The 20,984-nt window shown below is 37.5% G+C and overlaps 1 protein-coding gene across 13 annotated transcripts in view; it reads right to left on the reverse strand.

Annotated features, from left to right (window-relative positions):
• Window positions 1-20,984, reverse strand: part of Ppargc1a (peroxisome proliferative activated receptor, gamma, coactivator 1 alpha) — a 661,605-nt gene that overhangs the window by 33,052 nt on the left and 607,569 nt on the right. For 10 of the 13 annotated variants that reach the window (XM_006503774.4, XM_006503776.4, XM_017320717.1 and 7 more), the window contains 5 exons: window positions 10,734-10,928; window positions 8,370-8,495; window positions 7,301-7,505; window positions 2,900-2,945; window positions 2,717-2,790 (listed from right to left, as the gene is read on the reverse strand). In XM_006503774.4, the coding sequence (XP_006503837.1) occupies window positions 2,717-2,790; window positions 2,900-2,945; window positions 7,301-7,505; window positions 8,370-8,495; window positions 10,734-10,928 (646 nt within the window). Of the gene's footprint in view, window positions 1-2,237; window positions 2,299-2,716; window positions 2,822-2,899; window positions 2,946-7,300; window positions 7,506-8,369; window positions 8,496-10,733; window positions 10,929-20,984 lie in introns of all 13 variants that reach the window. The other 3 variants (NR_132764.1, NR_027710.1, XM_006503779.4) reach the window with 2 other exon arrangements.

Genomic DNA, 20,984 nt, shown 5'->3' on the forward strand with positions numbered 1-20,984 from the left:
TTAGGTGAAAACTTAGGTTTTAAAATTATATAAGGATTCACTGCCATACATAATGATCACAAACACATGCTTATATCTGTAGAAAACAAAGCTATGGAGATTTTCATTTTAGAACTATGAAGAATTTCTCAGTTGGCTTATATCTGTGACATTTCTAACTAGATGACATTATTTTTAATCATAATAAATATTTCTCTAATGGAAAGTCAGGCATTGGTACATAACTAGGGAAGCTCTATTACCCCTTTCAGAAACAGAGAGATTAACTCTATGAGTTTTTCACACTTACAATTAATGCATCCCTTTCAGCAGGAATTTTACTAAGGTGAACAGTTGTGGATCTTCTCAAACCTGCGACTGTCTGTTCGCCCAGTGACTGGCACTAGGTAAGGTGATAAATTTTTATATACATAAACAGTATATGAATATGAAAACTTGTTCCTATTAAAAGACACCAATTTAAGTTTCTAGAAGAGATACTATCAAATGTGTGCGTGTATTATTGCAAAGCACTCACAATATCACAAAATCCTGAAAATAAAAGTTTTTATTCAGATTATCATCCCTCAAAAAAACCATGAAGTATGAAGCGGAGGACTTTATGATACCACTACTATGATTTAAGCAAGAAAAGATTAACGGATTTCTGGTTACCACACTGAAATTCAATGCCATGCTTTCTGTCTCCTAACAAAACTGTGATATTTGAATAGATATTTACATGTGCCATGCAAAGGTAAGTTGTGAATCAATAATTGTGTATCAACTTTTCAAACAAGCTCACTGATTATTTGTCTCCGCTGGTAAAATAGGAAGGTCTCTCATACAGATATGTGCATGTGAATGATTTTGCTATTAATATATGTAAGCTATAACTAATTTAAGAGATCAAGATAATAGCTAGAGAGATGCACTGTTCCTCCAGAAGACCTGAGATTCATTCCCAATACCCAATTCTGGTAGCTCACAACCACCTGTAACTCCTGTTCCAATAGGATCTATTGCTCTCTTCTGTACACCTTGGGCACCTGCATTCATGTGTACAAATCCACACTCAAACACATATAAAAGTAATTTTAAAAAGTAAAAATAAAATGTTATAAAAAGAAACAAAGTTATGTATATGCTTACAAGTGAATGCATACATGAATGTGTGTGTATGTGTGTATGTGCAAACTGCATACATATACTAATTATATGCCATGAAATGAACTACTCTGCTACTTGACCAAACCCTGCAATCATGCAGTAGACCTTTGATAAGAAGGTAACTTAGCCAACTCAAAGTGTGAAATTAATCTTAGCAACAATGACCATGGTGCGTGTAGGCACCACAGTTCTGGTTGAAAGCATCTTGTCTAACTTACTCTTCCTTTATCCTTATCAGCAATGGCCAGAGCCAGGAACTCTCTGGTTTAGACATCCTAAGATTCACTCTGTGGTGGATGTTAAGACCCTCAACCTAAAGCACCATTTGCAATCAACTCAGAAGTGTGTATAGGAACCTTTAGTTAGTCCAAGAGTTTGTCTTAGCTCCTTTGTCTCCATGTGACACAAAGACTAGACAGAGAAGTTCAAAACTCTCAAAGGATGAAGACAAGGGCTCTTGTTGGAAAATATACAAGAACATTGTGGCTTGCTGATAAGCCATATTTTCAATTTTCTCCTTAGCTTGAAAGATAAAAATACTATAGATAGATAAATAGATGATAGATAGATAGATAGAGAGATAGAGAGATAGAGAGATAGAAATGGATAGATAGATACATAGATATGTAGATAATAGATAGATAGATAGATAGATAGATAGATAGATAGATAGATAGAGAGATAGATAGAGAGATAGAGAGATAGAGAGATAGAGAAATAGATAGAAATGGATAGATAGATACATAGGTAGATGATAGATAGATAGATAGATAGATAGATAGATAGATAGATAGATAATAGCTACATAGACACATAGATACATAGATATATACATAGATACATAGACACATAGATAGATAGATAGATAGATAGATAGATAGATAGATAGATAGATAGATGTATATGATAGCATTATGCTGCTAAATGTGGCAAACAGTGAGAAAATGCACACAAAGTACTGATAATAAATCTGAATCCAAGCATTGCCTCTGTTTCCACCTTGGTTCCCCTTTACACATTATTTAATATCACTAACTCAAATTTTCTCATCTCAAAATTGAAAACAAAACAAACAAAACAAAACCTACCCCTATCCTCATGCGGTCACTGTCGGCTCCACTGAAAGCATTTAGATGTCAAGCACACTTACTGGGTGGGAAATTAAAGATGTAAATTAAGTTCAAAATACATTGTATAAAATTCTCAAAGAATTTATAAAAGATATTGTTGATTTAAATAATAAGAAACTGGAAAAAAGTTCAGCTCTCATCCTACTAATGTCTGGCTGTCTTAACCTAAAGTAGCGCTCTTTGAGAATCCATGACAAAAGCATGCATGAGAAGGTCTGGGCTCCTTCTGATAAAGAGTCAACGCTATCTCTTTAAAACATTTTTCAACTCAAGGTTTCTTTTGTTTTTGTTTTTGAAGTAAGCAACTGAAGACACTTGGCAGATATCTTCTTATCCAGTTCCACTCGTACCTTCTTTCAGTTGATCCCTCCTAAAACATAGCCCAGTATTGAATATGTATTTCACAGAGAGAAAATCTGACTGAAAGAAAAGCTTACCTGCAGTTCCAGAGAGTTCCACACTTAAGGTTCGCTCAATAGTCTTGTTCTCAAATGGGGAACCCTTGGGGTCACTGGAAGATATGGCACATTTATAAAAACAAACTGAAATGGAGTTGCTGTAGCCAAATGTATTAGAACCCCCTTCCCTTTCTGAAAATGCTTGCATTTCTTAATACTTACTTTGGTGACTCTGGGGTCAGAGGAAGAGATAAAGTTGTTGGTTTGGCTAAAGGAAAGAAGAAGAAACTAATTATAAAATATTGAGTCTTTTTCAGATCGACTTTCTGCTATATTTAAGTAGGAAACAACTAGGCAACTGGAAGAATAGACTAAGGAAACCCCAGAATGTTGGCTAAAAGTCAGATTACAGTCTCTTATGCTAAAATAAACTCCAAACAACATTTGAATCAGTACAATAGCATTAGACAACATATACAAACACAGAGTTTTCCAACAAATGCATCATCTCGAGAAGGACACAAAATTTGCATCATACCATCAAAGAGAAATATTGTTTTCTGTTTTTTAATTTGGAATCAGTACACGGTTTGTTTAGACAAGGAAACAGCAGACTAACTACAAGGTGACAGATCGTTATGAATATTCAGTTGATTTTACTCCTAAAACGTATAGTTTTATATCTAGCTCTGAGAATAGGAAATTTCTATGAGATGACTAAGGCCCAAGTAATAACCATTCTATTCACGGAAAATTAGTTGAGCGATGATGACAAATTGTCGCCATTGACCCAGATGGCTTAAATGGAGTTTGCATCCCAAATCTGATAGACAACAGAAAACATCCTAGTTTTCAGTTAAAAGATCAATGGATATTTTTCTAAAGCTCACTATTCCATTCTCTCCTTAAGTGTCACCTGATCTCACTCCCTTCAATGTCTTTTCTCAACAAGAAATACATGAGTAGGAAACTTCCCATTCTGATAGGTTAACTGCTCCTCCATGTCAGCCCTCTAATTTGAGTGGGAAGAATATAGATGATGGGAAATATATTATGTATATATATGCTTATCTATGGAGATGTATGCATGTAAGCTTTTGTCTTTTTTTTTTTTCTGTTAACTACTTTCAGAAAGTCAAGAGGTAGTTAGTTACATGTGAAATGAAGATCATAGATTTGAAACAAAGAGTCTCTACAATAGTTTCTTACTTTACGGTTGAATACTCTGAGACACAAAGATGCTAAATGATGCCTACAGGACCATAAAATGGATTCTTGCCAGATTTAGGTACTCCGATATTTCCTTCCTCCTATTATCAAAAGGAATTAAATTTAATGCACTTTAAAGTAAGTTAATCAACCCTAGTAATTAAGGTCCTTTGCAATGTAAAAATATTATTTATGTCCAAATTAGTCTGGAATAAGGTACTTTATGTGGAAAAATAGTATTTACATATTTAATTTGTGGACTAGGACTTAGTTTTTAAACAATTGAATAGTAAGTATATCATCTATCCGATGTGCATCCAGAAATATGAAGCTCACGCTGTCTTCTACAAATTAGGTACATTGATTAATTGGCTTTTACATATATACAGATAGATGAGCTGATTGTACATTAATTTTTGAGTATGCCTAATTTAATCAGCCTTTCAAAAAGAATGAATTTATGAACAAATTTTACTCACTTTTATGGTATTTCTCTAATAGCCAGGATAATTTACACAGGTTCTATAGAAAATATCATCCAATAAGGATCAACGAACTTTTAAATCACACAATAAATGCACATTGAAAAGCAGAAATAGAGATGTAGAAAAGGCACGTTAAATGCTTATACAAATGTTTCAAAAATCCAGATAGCTAGGTACAGGGAAGCCCAAAGCAACAGAGGAGAAGAACTGGCCACAAGCAAGCTCAAAGCCAGAAGAGGCAAGTAGGTAATGAAAAGTGTGCTCAAAGGGTTTAGTCCTGCGGCCACCCTCAGACTAGAACCCTGACTTGAAGATTGGAACACACAGGTTATCTCATGAGGGCCACTAAGTTCATTTACAAGCACTGCCTGACCACAGGGTGCTAGGACCCTCACATTATGCTTCATGAAGATGCTATTTTTGAGTGAATAGATGATACTCAGCACACACTATCAACTAGGCAATTAGCATGAGGAACTAAATAATTCATGATGCCATAGTACAACAAAGAGTAGATCAAAAGCCCAATCAGGGACACACACCTAGAACACGGAAAGAAAGTCACCTAACCATTCTCATCAAATGATCTCTGACTGTTTGTGTGAGTTCTACTTTCTAATTTTGAATAACTTAACTAATCTTGGAGAGTAAGCACCTATTGGTTATTAATAGCATGCCAGGCTTCATTTCTCCCAGGCTTCTAACAACTATGGCATTTCTTTTCTGTTTGAATCAGCAGGCTTTGCTCTGTGATGAGCCTTTTAGGACTTGCCACAAATTTTTACTTTAAAAAAAATCTGCATATTGCCTGTCTCCCTCAGAGATTCCATCTTCCAGGAACCTATTTAATTGTTCAATGCCATCATTTGTAAAAGTTTACAGTAATATTTACTAGTTGGTGAACTTTAAGAAAATCTCAAAATCTAAAAGAATACAGGAGAGAAAGAGAGAGAGAGAGAGAGAGAGAGAGAGAGAGAGAGAGAGAGAGAGAGAGAGAGAACTTTAAACTACATGCTTATTGACCAGGTTCCTGAACATGGGATTTCAAAGAGCCTAAAACTCTCAGTTCAGCTCCAGGAAATGAATGGCGCATGGTGAATTGATCAGGAGGAGCCTTGGACACTTCACTCACTCACTAGATCAAGTTCAGTGGGCTCCTTTTCCTGGGCCTCCAACATCATCAATTTGTCTACTAAAACAAAACCAACACACAAATGATGGAGAGTGTGATCGGTAGCCAATCCTGGCAGGCAAAGCCGTAAGGGCATTTGGTCCATTTAGTGACACTTAGTTCACCAAAGTGACAGGAAGAGATGAACAGCAAATTTGACACATCCGACAAGGAAAGAACAAACACAAAAAAATCTAATGGAGAGCCAATTAAAAATATTAAAGGAAAATTCCTTAAAGTACTCTAAAGTAGGAGGGCAGAGGAATTACAAACCCCAAGAAAAAAAATTATTTAAAAGTACAAATTTATTCAACTCATTAAAACTTTAAGAATTATATAATAATATTTGGCATTTGGGGGCATATGAATAAAACTGTTACCTTCTTTTTCCATTCACATTTGAGGACTGGAGGGCCAGAGCTAAGAAAGAAGTCTTAACTAATAATCTTCTCTCATTCTTTCTTATGACACTGAATAGTTTGGTAATTTTCTGCGAAAATGTGCTGTCAATTATTCTGTCACCTTTGCTAGGTTTTATATTAATTATGAAAATATTGACATGTTGCTGCTGTTTCCTTAGCCTACAATGACTATTCAACTGCATAAATGTTTTTAAATATCAAAAAAATATCATCATCATCTCCTAAGCAGCAGCAGCAGCAGCAAATCTGTATGAAATGATCACACTTCAAACAAGACAGGGTCTACTTAAAACCCTGAAGCTGTAGTTTAGAGAACCGGAAACACACGAGAGGCATGTTTGTAGCTACTACAGAATATGTCTGCTTCTAGGACATGATTCCAGGTAGTAAGCAGAAGCTGGCATCTTTTTAAAGAAACAATTACTTTCATCAAACTCTATGCTTCCCGGACTTCAACATTTGGAATAGGAAGAGGTGAGAGAGAAAAAGTGTTTCTCTGCCAAGAGAGATTTGCCCCAAATCACCGAATGTGCCTTGGAAGCACCAGCCTCCTGGCTACATATGGGACTAATAAAGATCAACCCAGGTGTTTTCTTTAATCTATGTAATATTTTCTAAATACACAAGGCAGAGGAAATCAGAAATTTCCAAAATTCTTATATGCAAAGTAAAAAAAAAAAAAATCTGTGAGCATAGCAGGTGGTCTGGAGAGATGGCTCAGTGGTTAAGAGCACTGGTTGCTCTTCCAGAGGATCCAGGTTCAATTCCTAGGTTCAATTGTCAGCTCCCAACTGTCTATAATTCCAGTTCCAGGGGATCTGACACCCCCCCCCCATAGCAATACGCATAAACTTAAGTAAAAAATTAAATAAGTAAATAAAATAATAGCTTTAAAAAAAGTAAACTGAGAATGCATTTAATCAGAGAGACTACGTAATGCTATTTCCTGCTTCTCGGGGTAGATGGAGATGTCCAGTGTCTCATTTTTCCATGACTGGAAAGGGAAAATCAAAGAGCCCCACAAAGAACTGGCAAACGATCGCACTTAACAGTCAATGATCTCAGTAATCCAGATAAGCCTCAAAGGTATTGTGATCCCAGCGGCCCTACTCCACCCAGCTAACAATCCAGGTGTCTTTAGAGCTCATTTCTCATGCTACCCATCAGCTGAACGGGATGCAATGATTAACCTGTGTCCGTGGAAGACCTTCACACCCCGTCCCTCCCCTTGCCTCACACAAACAGAGATGGGATGAAGCGTGGGGTCCCTGTGTTGAAACTTCACCCCTGTGTTCAGCGCCCCTGCTGGCTGCTCGCTCTTCTTGGACCGGCCTACCTTGAGCATGTTGCGACTGCGGTTGTGTATGGGACTTCTTTTTCGAAGCACATTTGTCTCTGCTGCTGTTCCTGTTTTCTGTGGGTTTGGTGTGAGGAGGGTCATCGTTTGTGGTCAGATACTTGAGAAGCTCTGAGCAGGGACGTCTTTGTGGCTTTTGCTGTTGACAAATGCTCTTCGCTTTATTGCTCCATGAATTCTCGGTCTTAAAAACAAGGCATAAAGAAAGCTAAAATTAGTGAAGTGAACCTTATCAGCAAGGATATAGGTTTTCTGAAGAGATGAGATTTTTTTCGGCGGAGTGCTCAGTCTAAGTGTACTGGATCTATGAGCTGTGAATAATTGTTTGCAGAACAAGGGAGAAAATTACATTTAAAATTCCTAAATGTCATTTATGCAGCTTTTTATTTCATTTCTCCTACATCCCGATGTTCCTACTCAGCAACATGTAACTAACAAGACCCTACAGCGCCTTTACTGTGAGGAAAGGGAAAAAAAAAAAGCTACTTTAAACCTTAATTTACCACTGGCTGCTGAAGCCCAGTATTCACAACTCTCTTAAGTACCCCTTAACGCTTCGCTTTCGCTCACAGCGAATGGCAAGACAAACATTGTTTAATACAGCCCGCTAACTGAATTATGTCATTGCCAGCCTTTTCTCCAATTAATGGCAGAGATGGATCATTCACAGTGAATCTGAAACCGTCTTTCTCAGGTTAAACAGCTGGCAAAACACCCACCCTGCATCTTAAAGTCGCCCACAGACCACAGCTACCAGTCTGCCAGTAAATTGTGTTGTCGGGCAGACCACTGCGCGTATTAATCAAGTGGGAGAGGAACCACTCGTTCTGATAATCAGAAAAACAATGCGTAAGGGGAACTCATCCTAGATTCCCTAAGCCCCAGTACAGTGTTTGGAGATGCACTTTGTATCTGCTTCCCCGCTAGAGGCAGCTGCCAATCCCGGCTAAATTAATCCATACAAACTTTAGGTCTGTTATACAGATCCGTGCAACATCCCCAGTCCCACCCCTATCCTCCCCACTAATAAAAATGCTTGCATGCGCACCTTAACAATGGCAGGGTTTGTTCTGATCCTGTGGGTGTGGTTTGCTGCATGGTTCTGAGTGCTAAGACCGCTGCATTCATTGTAGCTGAGCTGAGTGTTGGCTGGTGCCAGTAAGAGCTTCTTAAGCTAGACACATACCAGAAAAAGGGAAAGCAAGAAAAGTTACACATCATCTAAGCTTTGAAGAAGTAACTAAAACTTGAATAGAAATTAATTGTATTTCTTTTTAACTATACCACACTTTACCCCAGAGTGATAAAGGAAATATTTTCGTTTAAAAGAATAAGAAAATACCTAATTAAAAAATTATCTGAATCCAAAAAAAAAAAAAAAGGATTTTAAGATTACAGTACTACCTAGAAAAAACATTTTCTTTTCTCTTATTTGAAACTTGACATTGACATCCTTAATTTTTAAATGATTTTTACATAGAATAATGACACAACCATTCCTAAAGAGATTTGCAAGCAATATCAGGCTGGCTGGCCCACCAATGCTTTGAGGGGCAGAGGTTAGGAACTAACCCTCCCTCTCTAGGCCCTTCAAGCTTGCATGGTAATCAAGGAGAACATCTTCTTCATCATGTTTCATAATTAAACATATTAAATGTATGGAATTAAAATAACACATGGATTAGGGCAGTGGCTATCACTGGAGCAAGAAAGGAAAGAAAGGATTTGTCAATAGAATGCTGTTCAACAGCTCAGATATGAGCTATAACACCAGCCAAGTATTTATTGGTTCTGTTGGTTAGTGTCTTTGCTTTTGGAGTCAGGGCCCTGTATGCAGCCCTAAGAAGACTCCAACTGGGCATAGTTCTCCCTCAGCCTCCTAAGTGCCTGGATGATAGGTATGCGTTACAAAGCCTGGTTTTACCACTTACTGTTTTATCAACCCAGTTTCTTCATTGGTGTGGTTCACTCTCAAGAGCCACCCTGCTCTGACAGGTAGAATGTCTTTAACCCAACAACACTTCTCAACTGAGCAAACAGTACAGATGCGAATCCTCATTCAGGAATTAGGATACTAGACTACAGTGACACATGGAAGGCATGGCGATTGAGGGAAAATTTACACAAGCGTAGTGTTTTTCCTCAAGAGCAGACATCTTAGACTATAAAAGTGAAACAAGCAAATCATATGGAGATTTGCCCATGTCAAGTTCCTTCAGATTGAGAGAATCAATCTCCTAATAGTATGCCAGAGTGTTTTATTAAAGTTAGAACAATAGCATTCAATAATTTACACAGCATTGCTCTTCCATGAGACTTATGGCAAATGACCATGAATGGCTATCATAGATGAGGAGACAAACTGTACTCAGAACTAATAAAATTCTGGTCAAGCATTTTGTTGAAAACAAAAGTCATGTCTTATGGCCTACAAATTTACTCTCCATTGCCTACCACAGATTTCAGTAACTCGGGCTGCAGAAGAGCTATTATTGTTCCATCTTCATAAAAAATGCTGATTGAAAGGTTTAAGCTCCAGCATAGTGCCTGACTTTGCAATTCTGTTTTTAGAATCATAGGCAAAGACAGGTAAACATTATTATACAATCTGTTAACAGCAAAAACATGGAAAGAAAAAAACTAAATATTTCACCATGCTGGATTGCCTAATAAATCATAGCCTCTCCATAAAAAAAAAAAAAAAAAAAAAAAAAACCAAAAAACAAACAAACAAACAAAGGAAAAGTGTGTAGCCTGTAACCACTAAAAAGTTCTGCATATGCTGAAACCATATGAACAAACACCAAATAAACCAGACATGGCAGGTTGTAGTTACATACTTGTATACACTTGTAAACACACACACGTAATTATAATAATTGAAAAAAGAGGCTATTAATTCGAGAATGCGAAGCATGGGGAGCTTAAGAGGGACATGCTAGGAATGGCTGAAGGGATGTTAGAAAAAGAAGGAAATTAATAAAATTCTATTTTAATTTAAAAAGCATAAAAAGAAAAATTCAATGACATGCCCATCTTAAACCTTAAATTCAAAAAATAGTGAATCATTTTGATATAATGTTTTAAAAATCACAGGTGAATGTTTAGCCATTGTTTCCCCCTAGACCTGTACTGTCAGCTTGCCCCATGAACTTTAATAATTCTAAAACATAGAATCACATCTACAGGAAAGGTAAAAGATTGTTTTGGTAAAGAATTTTCATTACATCATGTAAGAAATGTGCTATTAACACTTTTAATAGAGGATTACAGAATGGGCAAATCTAGGAAGGGCTGTGGGTTTTCCCCCTTTGGTCTGAATTAAGAATCCAAACTGTTCCTACGCCACGGTTATGCACTGGGAAGCCAAAGGCAACTCTGACCACTGTTAAGCAGTAGGAAGGGTTCTTACTAGAGACGGCTCTTCTGCCTCCTGAGGGGGAGGGGTGCCGTCAGGCATGGAGGAAGGACTGGCCTCGTTGTCAGTGGTCACGGCTCCATCTGTCAGTGCATCAAATGAGGGCAATCCGTCTTCATCCACGGGGAGACTGTCCAGTGTCTCTGTGAGAACCGCTAGCAAGTTTGCCTCATTCTCTTCATCTATCTTCTGCAGAAGCATAAAAAAAATACAGAAGACATGAGTGGGTTGACATGAGGAAGTAGACACCATGATTGATCATCAGAAGCTGAATATGTCCAGGCTGGTGAGGAAACTGTATGAGAAATCTTCAGTGCCCACAGCAGAGCACAAAGGATGTGTCTTTCTCAAACTCTTAACTCATGTTTGGTCTGAATCATATGATTACCAAATACATCTACTGGTCTTAGAACTGTCTGGTTTGACAATCTGCTAGGTCAATTCTTAATACTGTTGTAGTATAGTCATTTTTATATCCTTATGCCTTCTGTTTCTAACTCAGGAAATCTCAAGCCTTGAGAGAATTTTAAGCATCATCTAATCTTCATATACAGTCCCTAGATCTCTCACACAGTATGCCACTCCAAATATTTAGATAACTTTGCACTCGAACACCATCAAAAACTTGAACAGTATATACTAAGGGAATCTACACACTTTTGTGATTTCAATTATAATCTCATCACTGCGCACTCACAAATCATTTATTTCTCTCCCTGACACCTCTCCAAACTTAAGTCATAAATCTCTGCCTACTGGATACTTCTACCACATTATAGCTCTCTTGTCTTCCAAACCCAAACTTGAGACCTTTCAGAGCAAAACTGTTCTTTCTCTTAACTTCTTTAGCTCGGCTATCGATTCTTCAGTTTTGCGCTCTGCAGTACCTGGGTACCTTGCTATGAAGTTGCTAAGGAAACTTTCCTTTGCAAGGTTTCTTAACCAGACTCACTTCTCATGCCAGAGGTATAACACCAGCCTGAGATGGTTTTTAGTAGGGGCTTCTGCGGTGTATTGTAGTTCACGGCATGAACTCATTTTCATGTATGCTCATACCAAGCTAATCTTGAATTGTGTCTTCCACAGACATATTGAATGCCTTAGTCGTTGGGGATGTCATGGTAAGGTTTGAAAATAGAAAGAAAAAAAAATGAGTCTGAACTCTTCCCTCTACTAGAAAGGAAAATAGTCTATAAACAAATTATGAGATAATATTAGTTTGGGGTCTCTGTACAAAAACTGGAATGTCAGTATCTCTTAATATGGCAATGTGCTTTTGACCATGCATATAATCAATCAGCCTCAGTGCTGGGCACATGGAAGAAGCAGTCAATAGTTAGTTGAATAATTCATTGATGGTATTCATTGACACACACTGAGAAGGTGTACACCACTTTTCTTTCTTCCTTTTAGCATTATACATTAAATTTCCAAGTTGACCTGTTTTTGAAGGGTCTTTCTTATTTTCTTTTCTTTTTCTTTTTTTGTCAAGATTTGTAAGCTATGACATTAAAAATATGGCTAAATTATCCCAGATGATTCTATTACAAAATTCACCTAAGTTGCTGACATCTAATGAAGCTGGCGATACCCACACTTCCTCTCTCACTAGCACTGAACTCTAGTTAATTGACCTGACAAAATTACAAGAATCACAGTAAAAGACAGCTAATCAGAAAATCAAATTGTATTACTAGAGAAATTAGGCAGGGCCTTATCACTTAGACATTCTATTTTCACAAGAAAAAAAAAATAATGTTTTCCCTTATTACTGATCACTTTCTATCTGGAAGTCAAATGACAGACTTTATTTCCTTTTGGATTCAAGAGGTCCAGAAGAGCCATTCATTTGATTCTCTGTGGGTGGTAATATTTGCATGTGGCATGTTCCTACTGTCCCTGAATTTGAGACTATAGTCATGTACTTTGGGGCACATTACAGTTTAACAAATGAATTGAATCTTAACTTCTAATGAAGAAGAGAAAGCCAACCAGAACTTCACAGTCCCTTTCAAGTGGCACATTTACTTCCATCAACTGAACATCCATCGAAGTCTATAGATCACAATAACAACAAGCAAACAACCCTCAGTCCACCCAGCCCCTCTGTATCTTTCCATATACTCTCAATAATAAATATAGTGAATTATTTTCCTCTTTTTTTTTTTGCCTACTAATGTAATCTAGTATCCAAAAATTCTGATGACACCATCTTGAGTATCCCTAAATTCTAATTACCTACCACCTGGCAAAGATAAAAAAAATGCAAATCATAAACTTATCAGTAAAATTGTGTTTAAATAAAATATTTACCAATTCTTACCAAAATAATGAAATTTACATTACTATAAGTTTCTGTATTTTCTAATAAAATAATCCTCAGAGATTTCTCAAATACACATGCAAACCAAGGTACAGATTCACTTTCATTAAACTAGACACTTTTCATTTATACTTATCCCATTTTCAAAAAGGTTCAGTTCACTGAATTCAAGAAAGAAAAAAATAAGAATGTTTACAAATAAATGAATAATTTTGTTTACCCTGATTTAAAATTTGTGTTTGGCTTTCCAGTGGTACTACAAGCTGCTATTTGCTTTCAATCACAGAATACAATAGCGCCTTGGCTCTATCCCTTGTGTAAACAAACTCTGATAATTCCAATCAAGTGAAAATGACAAAGAACACTGAAATGAACTAGTTTTCACAGATTTCTTTAATAAGCACGAGTGAATGTATACCACACACAGTGGCAGAAATATTGGAGCTTGATAATGTCATAATTAATTTACACGATCTGATTAAACCTCCAACTATTTTAACTCTCCTCTTTCCTGAAAGCACAACGGGAGGGGAGGGCTTGCAAAAGGGAGGCTATCTCAGAAAATCTGTAGGTGTTGCTGAAATGCTTGGGTAGAGGAGGCTACTATTCACCCAGGACACACCAGTAAGAGCAGCCATGTTTATACCATGTTAACTAAGAACATGCATTGTGTGTGTTTATTATCCTTGTATGCTCCAAGACCATAATGGTTATTCTGAGTTTTGGAAGAATGAATGTTATGATTCCAAACTGTTTTTTTTATTCATTATGAGAGCCTCATGATATGCCTCTGTGTCAAAGATCAACACATATTCTTACATGCAAAGCTGAGCGGATGCTGTCTCTCACTGTGGCAATTTCAATTAGTTTTGTGTGAGTTTCAGTAGTCATCGTTCCAGAGAAGCAATGGATGTGACAAAGAGGACTCCGTTAAACAATTAATGTCACTTTCCATTATTGCTCTGGTCCCAATTTACAGAGCAAATAAATCAAAGTCGCCGCAGATGAAGCACAGCAGCCTATACACACATGTCTGCTGATATGTAACAGAGAATGGCACTGCATGAGCGAGCCTGGTGACATTCCAAGGTGACACAGCCTTGGCCTTTGCCCTGATCTCCAGTCTCACTTGAAATTACAATTTTATAAAACAGAATATTTCTCGGCTCTAGCCAAAAGAGTGGTTCTCAACCTGTGGTTAGAGAGCTCTTTGGGGTCACATATCAGATAGCCTGTATATCATATATCTACAGTTCCTAACAGTAGCAAACTTACTGTTATGAAGTAGGAAGTAAATAATTTTCTGGTTGGGGTCACCACAAAGTAGGGAACTGTACTAAATGGTCTCAGCATTAGGGAGGTTGAGAATCACTGATCTAAAAGATTGAAAAGTAGAAAATGGAGAATGAGAGCCACCAACACTAGTTGTGTGGAGATCACCAACTCCATTGGATGCCTTCTAGCAGAAGAGACAGGAAAGGCCCAGGCATCTCTATAGTTTCTCTGAAGCTATCAAGGGCATTTCTGGGTGGGGGGAAGGTGACAGGGTGGGGGCAGAGGGCAGGGGAAGGGCTCAACTTTGGCTTCTCCTTACAGAATACAATTCTGCTATTTTTCTGACCTAAATAAAGGTCTGTGAGACTGTAAAACTCCACTCTCCAAAGGCTCTCTCCAAAGGAAGAAAGGAGGCACAGCAACAAAACCTCACTCCAGGTGTAAAGAATTTCCAGTGACAGATGATACATTGGCTTTTACACTGGCAAGCCCAAATCTAGAATCTGCAACAATTCCTAAGCCATGCCTCGTCATTAATAAATAATGGTTTTGAACAGTCAACAGAATCCGGAGACTCATCCCTGCTTTTTGAGACTCCAGTGTCCTGAAACGACTTGTTCACTGAGTGTGACATAATCTAAATGGCGCAGGGGAAGAAGGTAGACCGTGTTCCTCTGGGTCCCTAAGATCAGCTGAAGATTTAAATCCCAGACTCCAGGACTGAACTGGGATGTCTTACTTTGTGCACAGTAGCAAAAGGACCTTCCAACTGCTAAAGAAGAAAGACATGGTGGTTGGGCACACAGTGCATTCAGCTCATCCAGCCACATACCCTAGAGAGCAAATAAATCCACCTAATCAGGAGAAGATGGAGGACTCGGTTGCTAACTGACACCTGGAGGGAGAAACACAGAGGAAAACCGCATGTGGCATCCCAAAGGTTTCTAAATGCAGCCTATTATGGAAGGACCGTGCCCTGCTTATGATAGTAATTTTTTCTGCATCTTGTAGAATTGCAATTACACTCTGCATCCCCAGATTCTCACACTCGCTTGATCTCTGTTTGATAAAAATAGTTTAATAGCCATTTAATCACAGCTTCATTATCTTAGCTCTCTTAATGTGAATTAGGCCATGAGAATTCTGGCTTCCTCATTCAAATCATCAATAAGAAGGAAACTGGAGGGGGGGGTCTTCTTATCACTCATTAATCAATTTCAGTTTCTTAGGAACTGTTGACTCAAAGATCAATCTGTGTGAGAGGTCACTTAACCTTCCAGTGTCTCTACCTTTCTCTATGCAAAGTTTCAGGTTTTCTGCCTCATTCCTGCTACAGAACACCTTTTTCTTCTTATGTATGTATGATTAATAAGAGAAAAAGTGGCAATGCAATTTGAGAATTCTTCAAGCTGGTTCTCAGAAGCATTTTCCAGTATACATACCCATCATCTTGATTACCCACATTTTGAATTTCTTCCTATGTGCACAATCTACCACTGGCTTTCCACTTTGGGCCAGCTTCCCCCAAGTACCCAGCATGCCCTAGACCTCTTTCTTGCCCTATCCTGCTGATTTGGAAACAGCTAATGAAGATGAAATTAACTTCTACTTTAAGTGAGGCCTAATTAGTAAGGGAAATCTGCTAGAGTAACATCTGGTAGTGTATTCCAAAGCCAAATATAAATGACATTTTTGGATTATCCACTATTTTGGATTATTCATTCCACTACATCCTACCAAGAGTTCAAATAAGTAAATAGAGAAGTGACTTTTATGATGTATTTGAAAGCCCAAATGAGGAATCCAGTTAATCATAGGCACCCTTACCTAAATCTCTCATCATGCACAGAATTCCTATATGAATAGGTAGACAACAATAACAACAACCAAGTCTGCATTATGAATTTTGAATTTGATGCATAACATTACAGGGTTTGGAAGAAGCTTCATTCAAAGTAAATTAAGATTTGTTGTTGCTGTTGTTGTTACTGTTGTTGTTGCTGTTGCTGCTGTTGTTCTTGTATTCTGAAATGAAATTAAAAGACAACAATCTAGACTAAGCCCCCCTCACACCTCTGTGTAGTCAGGGCAACCCCACTTCTCTTTTTAGTGCTTGTTTGAGCTCCCAGAGTCCTCTTGGTGGAAAGAGAAGTGAGATGTATTGACTTTGTTCAAACAACTTTTTCCTACCTGCTTTCTTCTTTCCCTGCCTGTACTGCCATAATCCACTATGATATTTCTTACTTCTTCAAGCAGGGACACCAACAGCTGGCCTGCCTCCCTTTTCCAATGATCAACAAGAAACAGGTAAGAGCTCCACATAGCCCACACAGGGGATCCTAGACCTTTCCCCATCATGTAAGCAGAGTTCCTAAAATATCCCACTCACTTCTATTTACCATATGGTATATATAACTTAGAATAAGGAACTGACATTGAAGGTAGAAAAAAAACAGAACATTAAAGTCCCACAAGCATATGCAAGTAAAAGACAGTAATTTCAAACAGACCTCCTTAGTTTACAGCATACATTATAAAATACTTCAGTGTGTTTTCATATTTTATAGAGGCATCAAAGGTTTGCTTATTGCCATTTATCCTTAGGACCAACAGCTTCAGCTGGGTGCTAAAGTACTAAACTTTAAGGGCCAAGAGAAATAATACAAACTTGAAACTCATTATCTGGGTACACATATAGACCATTTAATATACATTTATATTATCCCCCTTAGATCCCATGTATGCATATATATGTACATATATATGTATATATATATATGTGTGTGTGTGTACATGTATATTTATGTACATATATGTATATATATAACAAGTACACTTTTAAAAACAGTATCTAGTGATAAATATATAATAAAATTCTCTAGTCTGTTCTTGCATAGTTACTTATAGTTGAATAGATAACAATATATGATCAGCCCTTTATACTCTTTGTCTCAGTTATGCATTTCAACTGAGGGATGCAATGATCAAGAACTAAGGTTAATTTTTTCAAAGATGAAATAAAATGCAAGTGGAAATAAAATACAGGGAAATCTGAAGATTTTTTTTTCTTTCTGCATGGATATATTTAGATCTGTACAAATCCATTTAATTCCCATGAATACATATGGCCCTACTTAAGCAAGCATAAAATTCATATTCACATCTGTACTTAGGTTCCACACTAACTTATTAACTTATATCACAATATTCATGAGTTAATAAGCATGTAGGGAACATGTGGAATTCATTACTCTGAAGCCCTTGTAGGAACCAAAGTGTAAACACAGAAGTTCAATAGAATGGTTGGTGTGGGCAAAATGAGCTATTTCAGATGAGAAACAGAAAGGCGATGTTTCATATCTGTTTCTCACAGTAGGAGGAAGAAGGAACAGAGTGGTGGCAGGACGCTCAATAAATTCGACAAGAGCCAGCAAGGCATTCCTTTTGACCTTGGGTGTAAATGAAGAGAAACATGGTTGCAAAAAGTTCAATGACACCAGATAGCAGACTAAGAGAACAGATGCTCCCATTCTCAGCGCGAGCAGCTGCACAGGCGCCAGTGAAGATACTCAAATCTGCATGCATGGCACGATCAAGAATGACCATCTTCCATTGTCAACACAGAAAACTAAGTAGCCATGATAAAAATTGGTCAAGTCTCATCCCTTTCCTTGCCAGATCCTACCCAGGCCCCTTCAGATTTCCAAAAATAAAACCCCAAATCCAAAGGGTTTACATAGTAGCTAGGTGTTCACCAAATGAATTATTACCCAATGGTGACCAGCCTCACAGGGTTTGCCCACACCATCACACTTTAAATGGGGCATGTGGTTATCCCTTTCTAAAGGCAGCATCATTTCAGCATCAATGCCACCATTTACCTGCCTGAATTCTTGTCAACTGCTCCACAAAGCACCAGGTATACACTTCTGAGGCTTGTGGGTTTGATGTTCCCTAACCTTATAAGGCTCTCCTGCCAGGTGACCACATGTTCTACCCTCTTTTTCCTTTATTCACTCAAATAGACCCTCTTAGTGAAGACTCCCAGTGATCCTAGTCACATCCATGCCACCTTCCCTAGCCTATGACTCTTTTGACACTTGTCTCTACAGCTCATCGTGTATCTTAGTGACCTTGCTTGTTCATATTCTATCTAAATCAACATCTCTGAATTTGATTAGCATTAGTATACTTGGCTTATAGAGCTGGGAGTGCATTTGAATGGTAGAGAGCTGGACTAGTATGTAGGAAGCTGTGGGGTTTAGCACAGAAAATAAAAAGACACCAAGCATATTGGATATGGCTAATTTAAATGAATAAGAACTTTCACAGAACACCCAGAATACATTGTGACATTTCATTTTTCATTTGTTTTTACTTTTCTCTGTAATTTCCACCTCCACCCACCTCCAGCATATTTATCTTCTTAATAATGTTTATCTTCAACTATGATTTAAAATTAGTTTGCATTCATCTCACACATACCAGATGATAGTCCAGGCAAGCAGCCAATATATTCTTGATGGGAAAGAAGGAAATACGAAAAGTTAAGAATCTAGAAGGGCTACTTATGAAATTGCCCATCACGGACGTGATATCCTTAGTTAAAAAAAATCAAAATGACCTTTTAAATACAGTGATGAATCCCTCTTAGCTCTGTTTTGGGGCAGAAAGTGGAACACATCACCAAGCAGCCGATTTGCAAACATTTTAGAAGAAACAGAATGGCAAAACCATTTATGAAGAGAAAATCATGCTGTATAAACTTATAATCTATGCCCTTTGGAATTCCAGGTGACCAAAAGAGAATAAAATATTGATACAGTCTATCAGGATCACTTGTATCACTGCATCACAGGGTCTTCTCTGAGTGGCAGGTGCATATTCATCTTATCTTGGGACTTTAAATTGGTGTTCTGTGGAACAGTAGTCATTAGTATAGTCGCTGTAAGAATCAATAGTGAATATCAATTTGATGTATGTTATGCATTATATCGCTGGATTTAAACGCTTGTGTATTTTAGAAAGCAACAATCCCAGTGAATTATTTAGCTTATAAATGAACAAAGGAGACATTGCCACTGCATTAAGCATACAACTGAGTCATTTTGGGTTAGTCTCAGGATGAAGAAGAAGAAGAAGAAGAAGAAGAAGAAGAAGAAGAAGAAGAAGAAGAAGAAGAAGAAGAAGAAGAGGAGGAGGAGGAGGAGGAGGAGGAGGAGGAGGAGGAGGAGGAGGAGGAGGAGGAGGAGGAAGAACAAGAAGAACAAGAAGAACAAGAACAAGAAGAACAAGAAGAAGAACAAGAAGAAGAACAAGAAGAAGAACAAGAAGAACAAGAAGAAGAACAAGAAGAAGAATAAGAAGAAGAATAAGAAGAAGAAAAAGAAAAGCAAGCTGAAAAGTAAGAGAGAGAGAGAGAGAGCAGTATGAACCTGGAGACAATAACACTTCAGTTTTCTCAATCCTCTTTGATTAAACCAAAATAAATCATAATCTGTTGCTAAAAGTAATTATAAGATACTGATCATTGTCTTACAGATAAATTTTTTCTGTTCATTTACTGTTATAATTCTCTTGGATGGATGCTACTTTAATTTAAAGCATCAAGAAAGAACAGCTTATTTTTAAATATAGTACTTTTATTTATCCTCTTAGAATTCCATCTCTGTATGCAACACATATTAATCATGCCCACCCTCAACCTTTTTGCTACACTTTATCTTGATTCCACCTAAGTCACTTTCCCAACTTCGTGGCCTCTTCTGGTTTCTTTTTTAAATAACTCACTGAGTCCAATTAGTGGCGGTCTGTATGTACATAAATGTAAAGTCATCCAGTGGAGCATGGGCAACCTACCAAGGGTCACACCTCAAAGAAACCCAACTGTAGTCATCAACTTCCAATGGATTCCCACCTAGGAGTAGAGCATTGGATTCTCACCTAGGAGTAGAGAAGTATGAATCCCTCCCCCATCCATTTAGTAATGTTGGCTGGCTTGATCTTGTGTAGGTCTTGGGCTGGCAACTATAGCTATAGCAGCTGATTTTACTGAATGCTTCTGATGTAACCTAATGCTGAGTTAATTAGCATATGTGCACTATTTCACTTAAAGTATCCATTTAACACTGTTATTAGTCTAAAATCATGTGCGTAATGAGAGGCAGAGTTGGGTATCAAGCTAAACATATTTGATAAAATATGGCTCTTATGTTCTGTGTTGAAATTTTATGGAAGAGAAAATTTAATAGGAATAGGAGGTAAATTTGTGCTATTCTAATCTATCTTCCTATCAGAAGGTATATCTATACTTACCAACAGACTACAAAACAAGATGTCCATGCACTTATACTCCAGGATACATGTAATCTTCTATGTAGAAAGAGGGGATCACTTTAAAATTGCTTCTCATCGTTTTTGCTAACTCATGTTACTTCAAAATCTATCTTTACTCCTAGTGAATGTAATTGGTTCTTCTGCTAGAATGTTTTTTTTCCCTTTCCTTCATTTGTTCCTGCCACCCCCATATCAAAGCTGACAAACACTGGTCTAAGTCTGCATATGAGTGAGAAAGAGAAAGAGAGAGGGAGTAAGAAAAGGAGAAAGAGGAAGGGCAGAAGGAAGGGAAGAGAGAGCAGTTGAAGTAT

This window comes from Mus musculus, chromosome 5 (genome assembly GCF_000001635.26).
Source record: "Mus musculus strain C57BL/6J chromosome 5, GRCm38.p6 C57BL/6J".
Taxonomy (NCBI): Eukaryota; Metazoa; Chordata; class Mammalia; order Rodentia; family Muridae; genus Mus; species Mus musculus.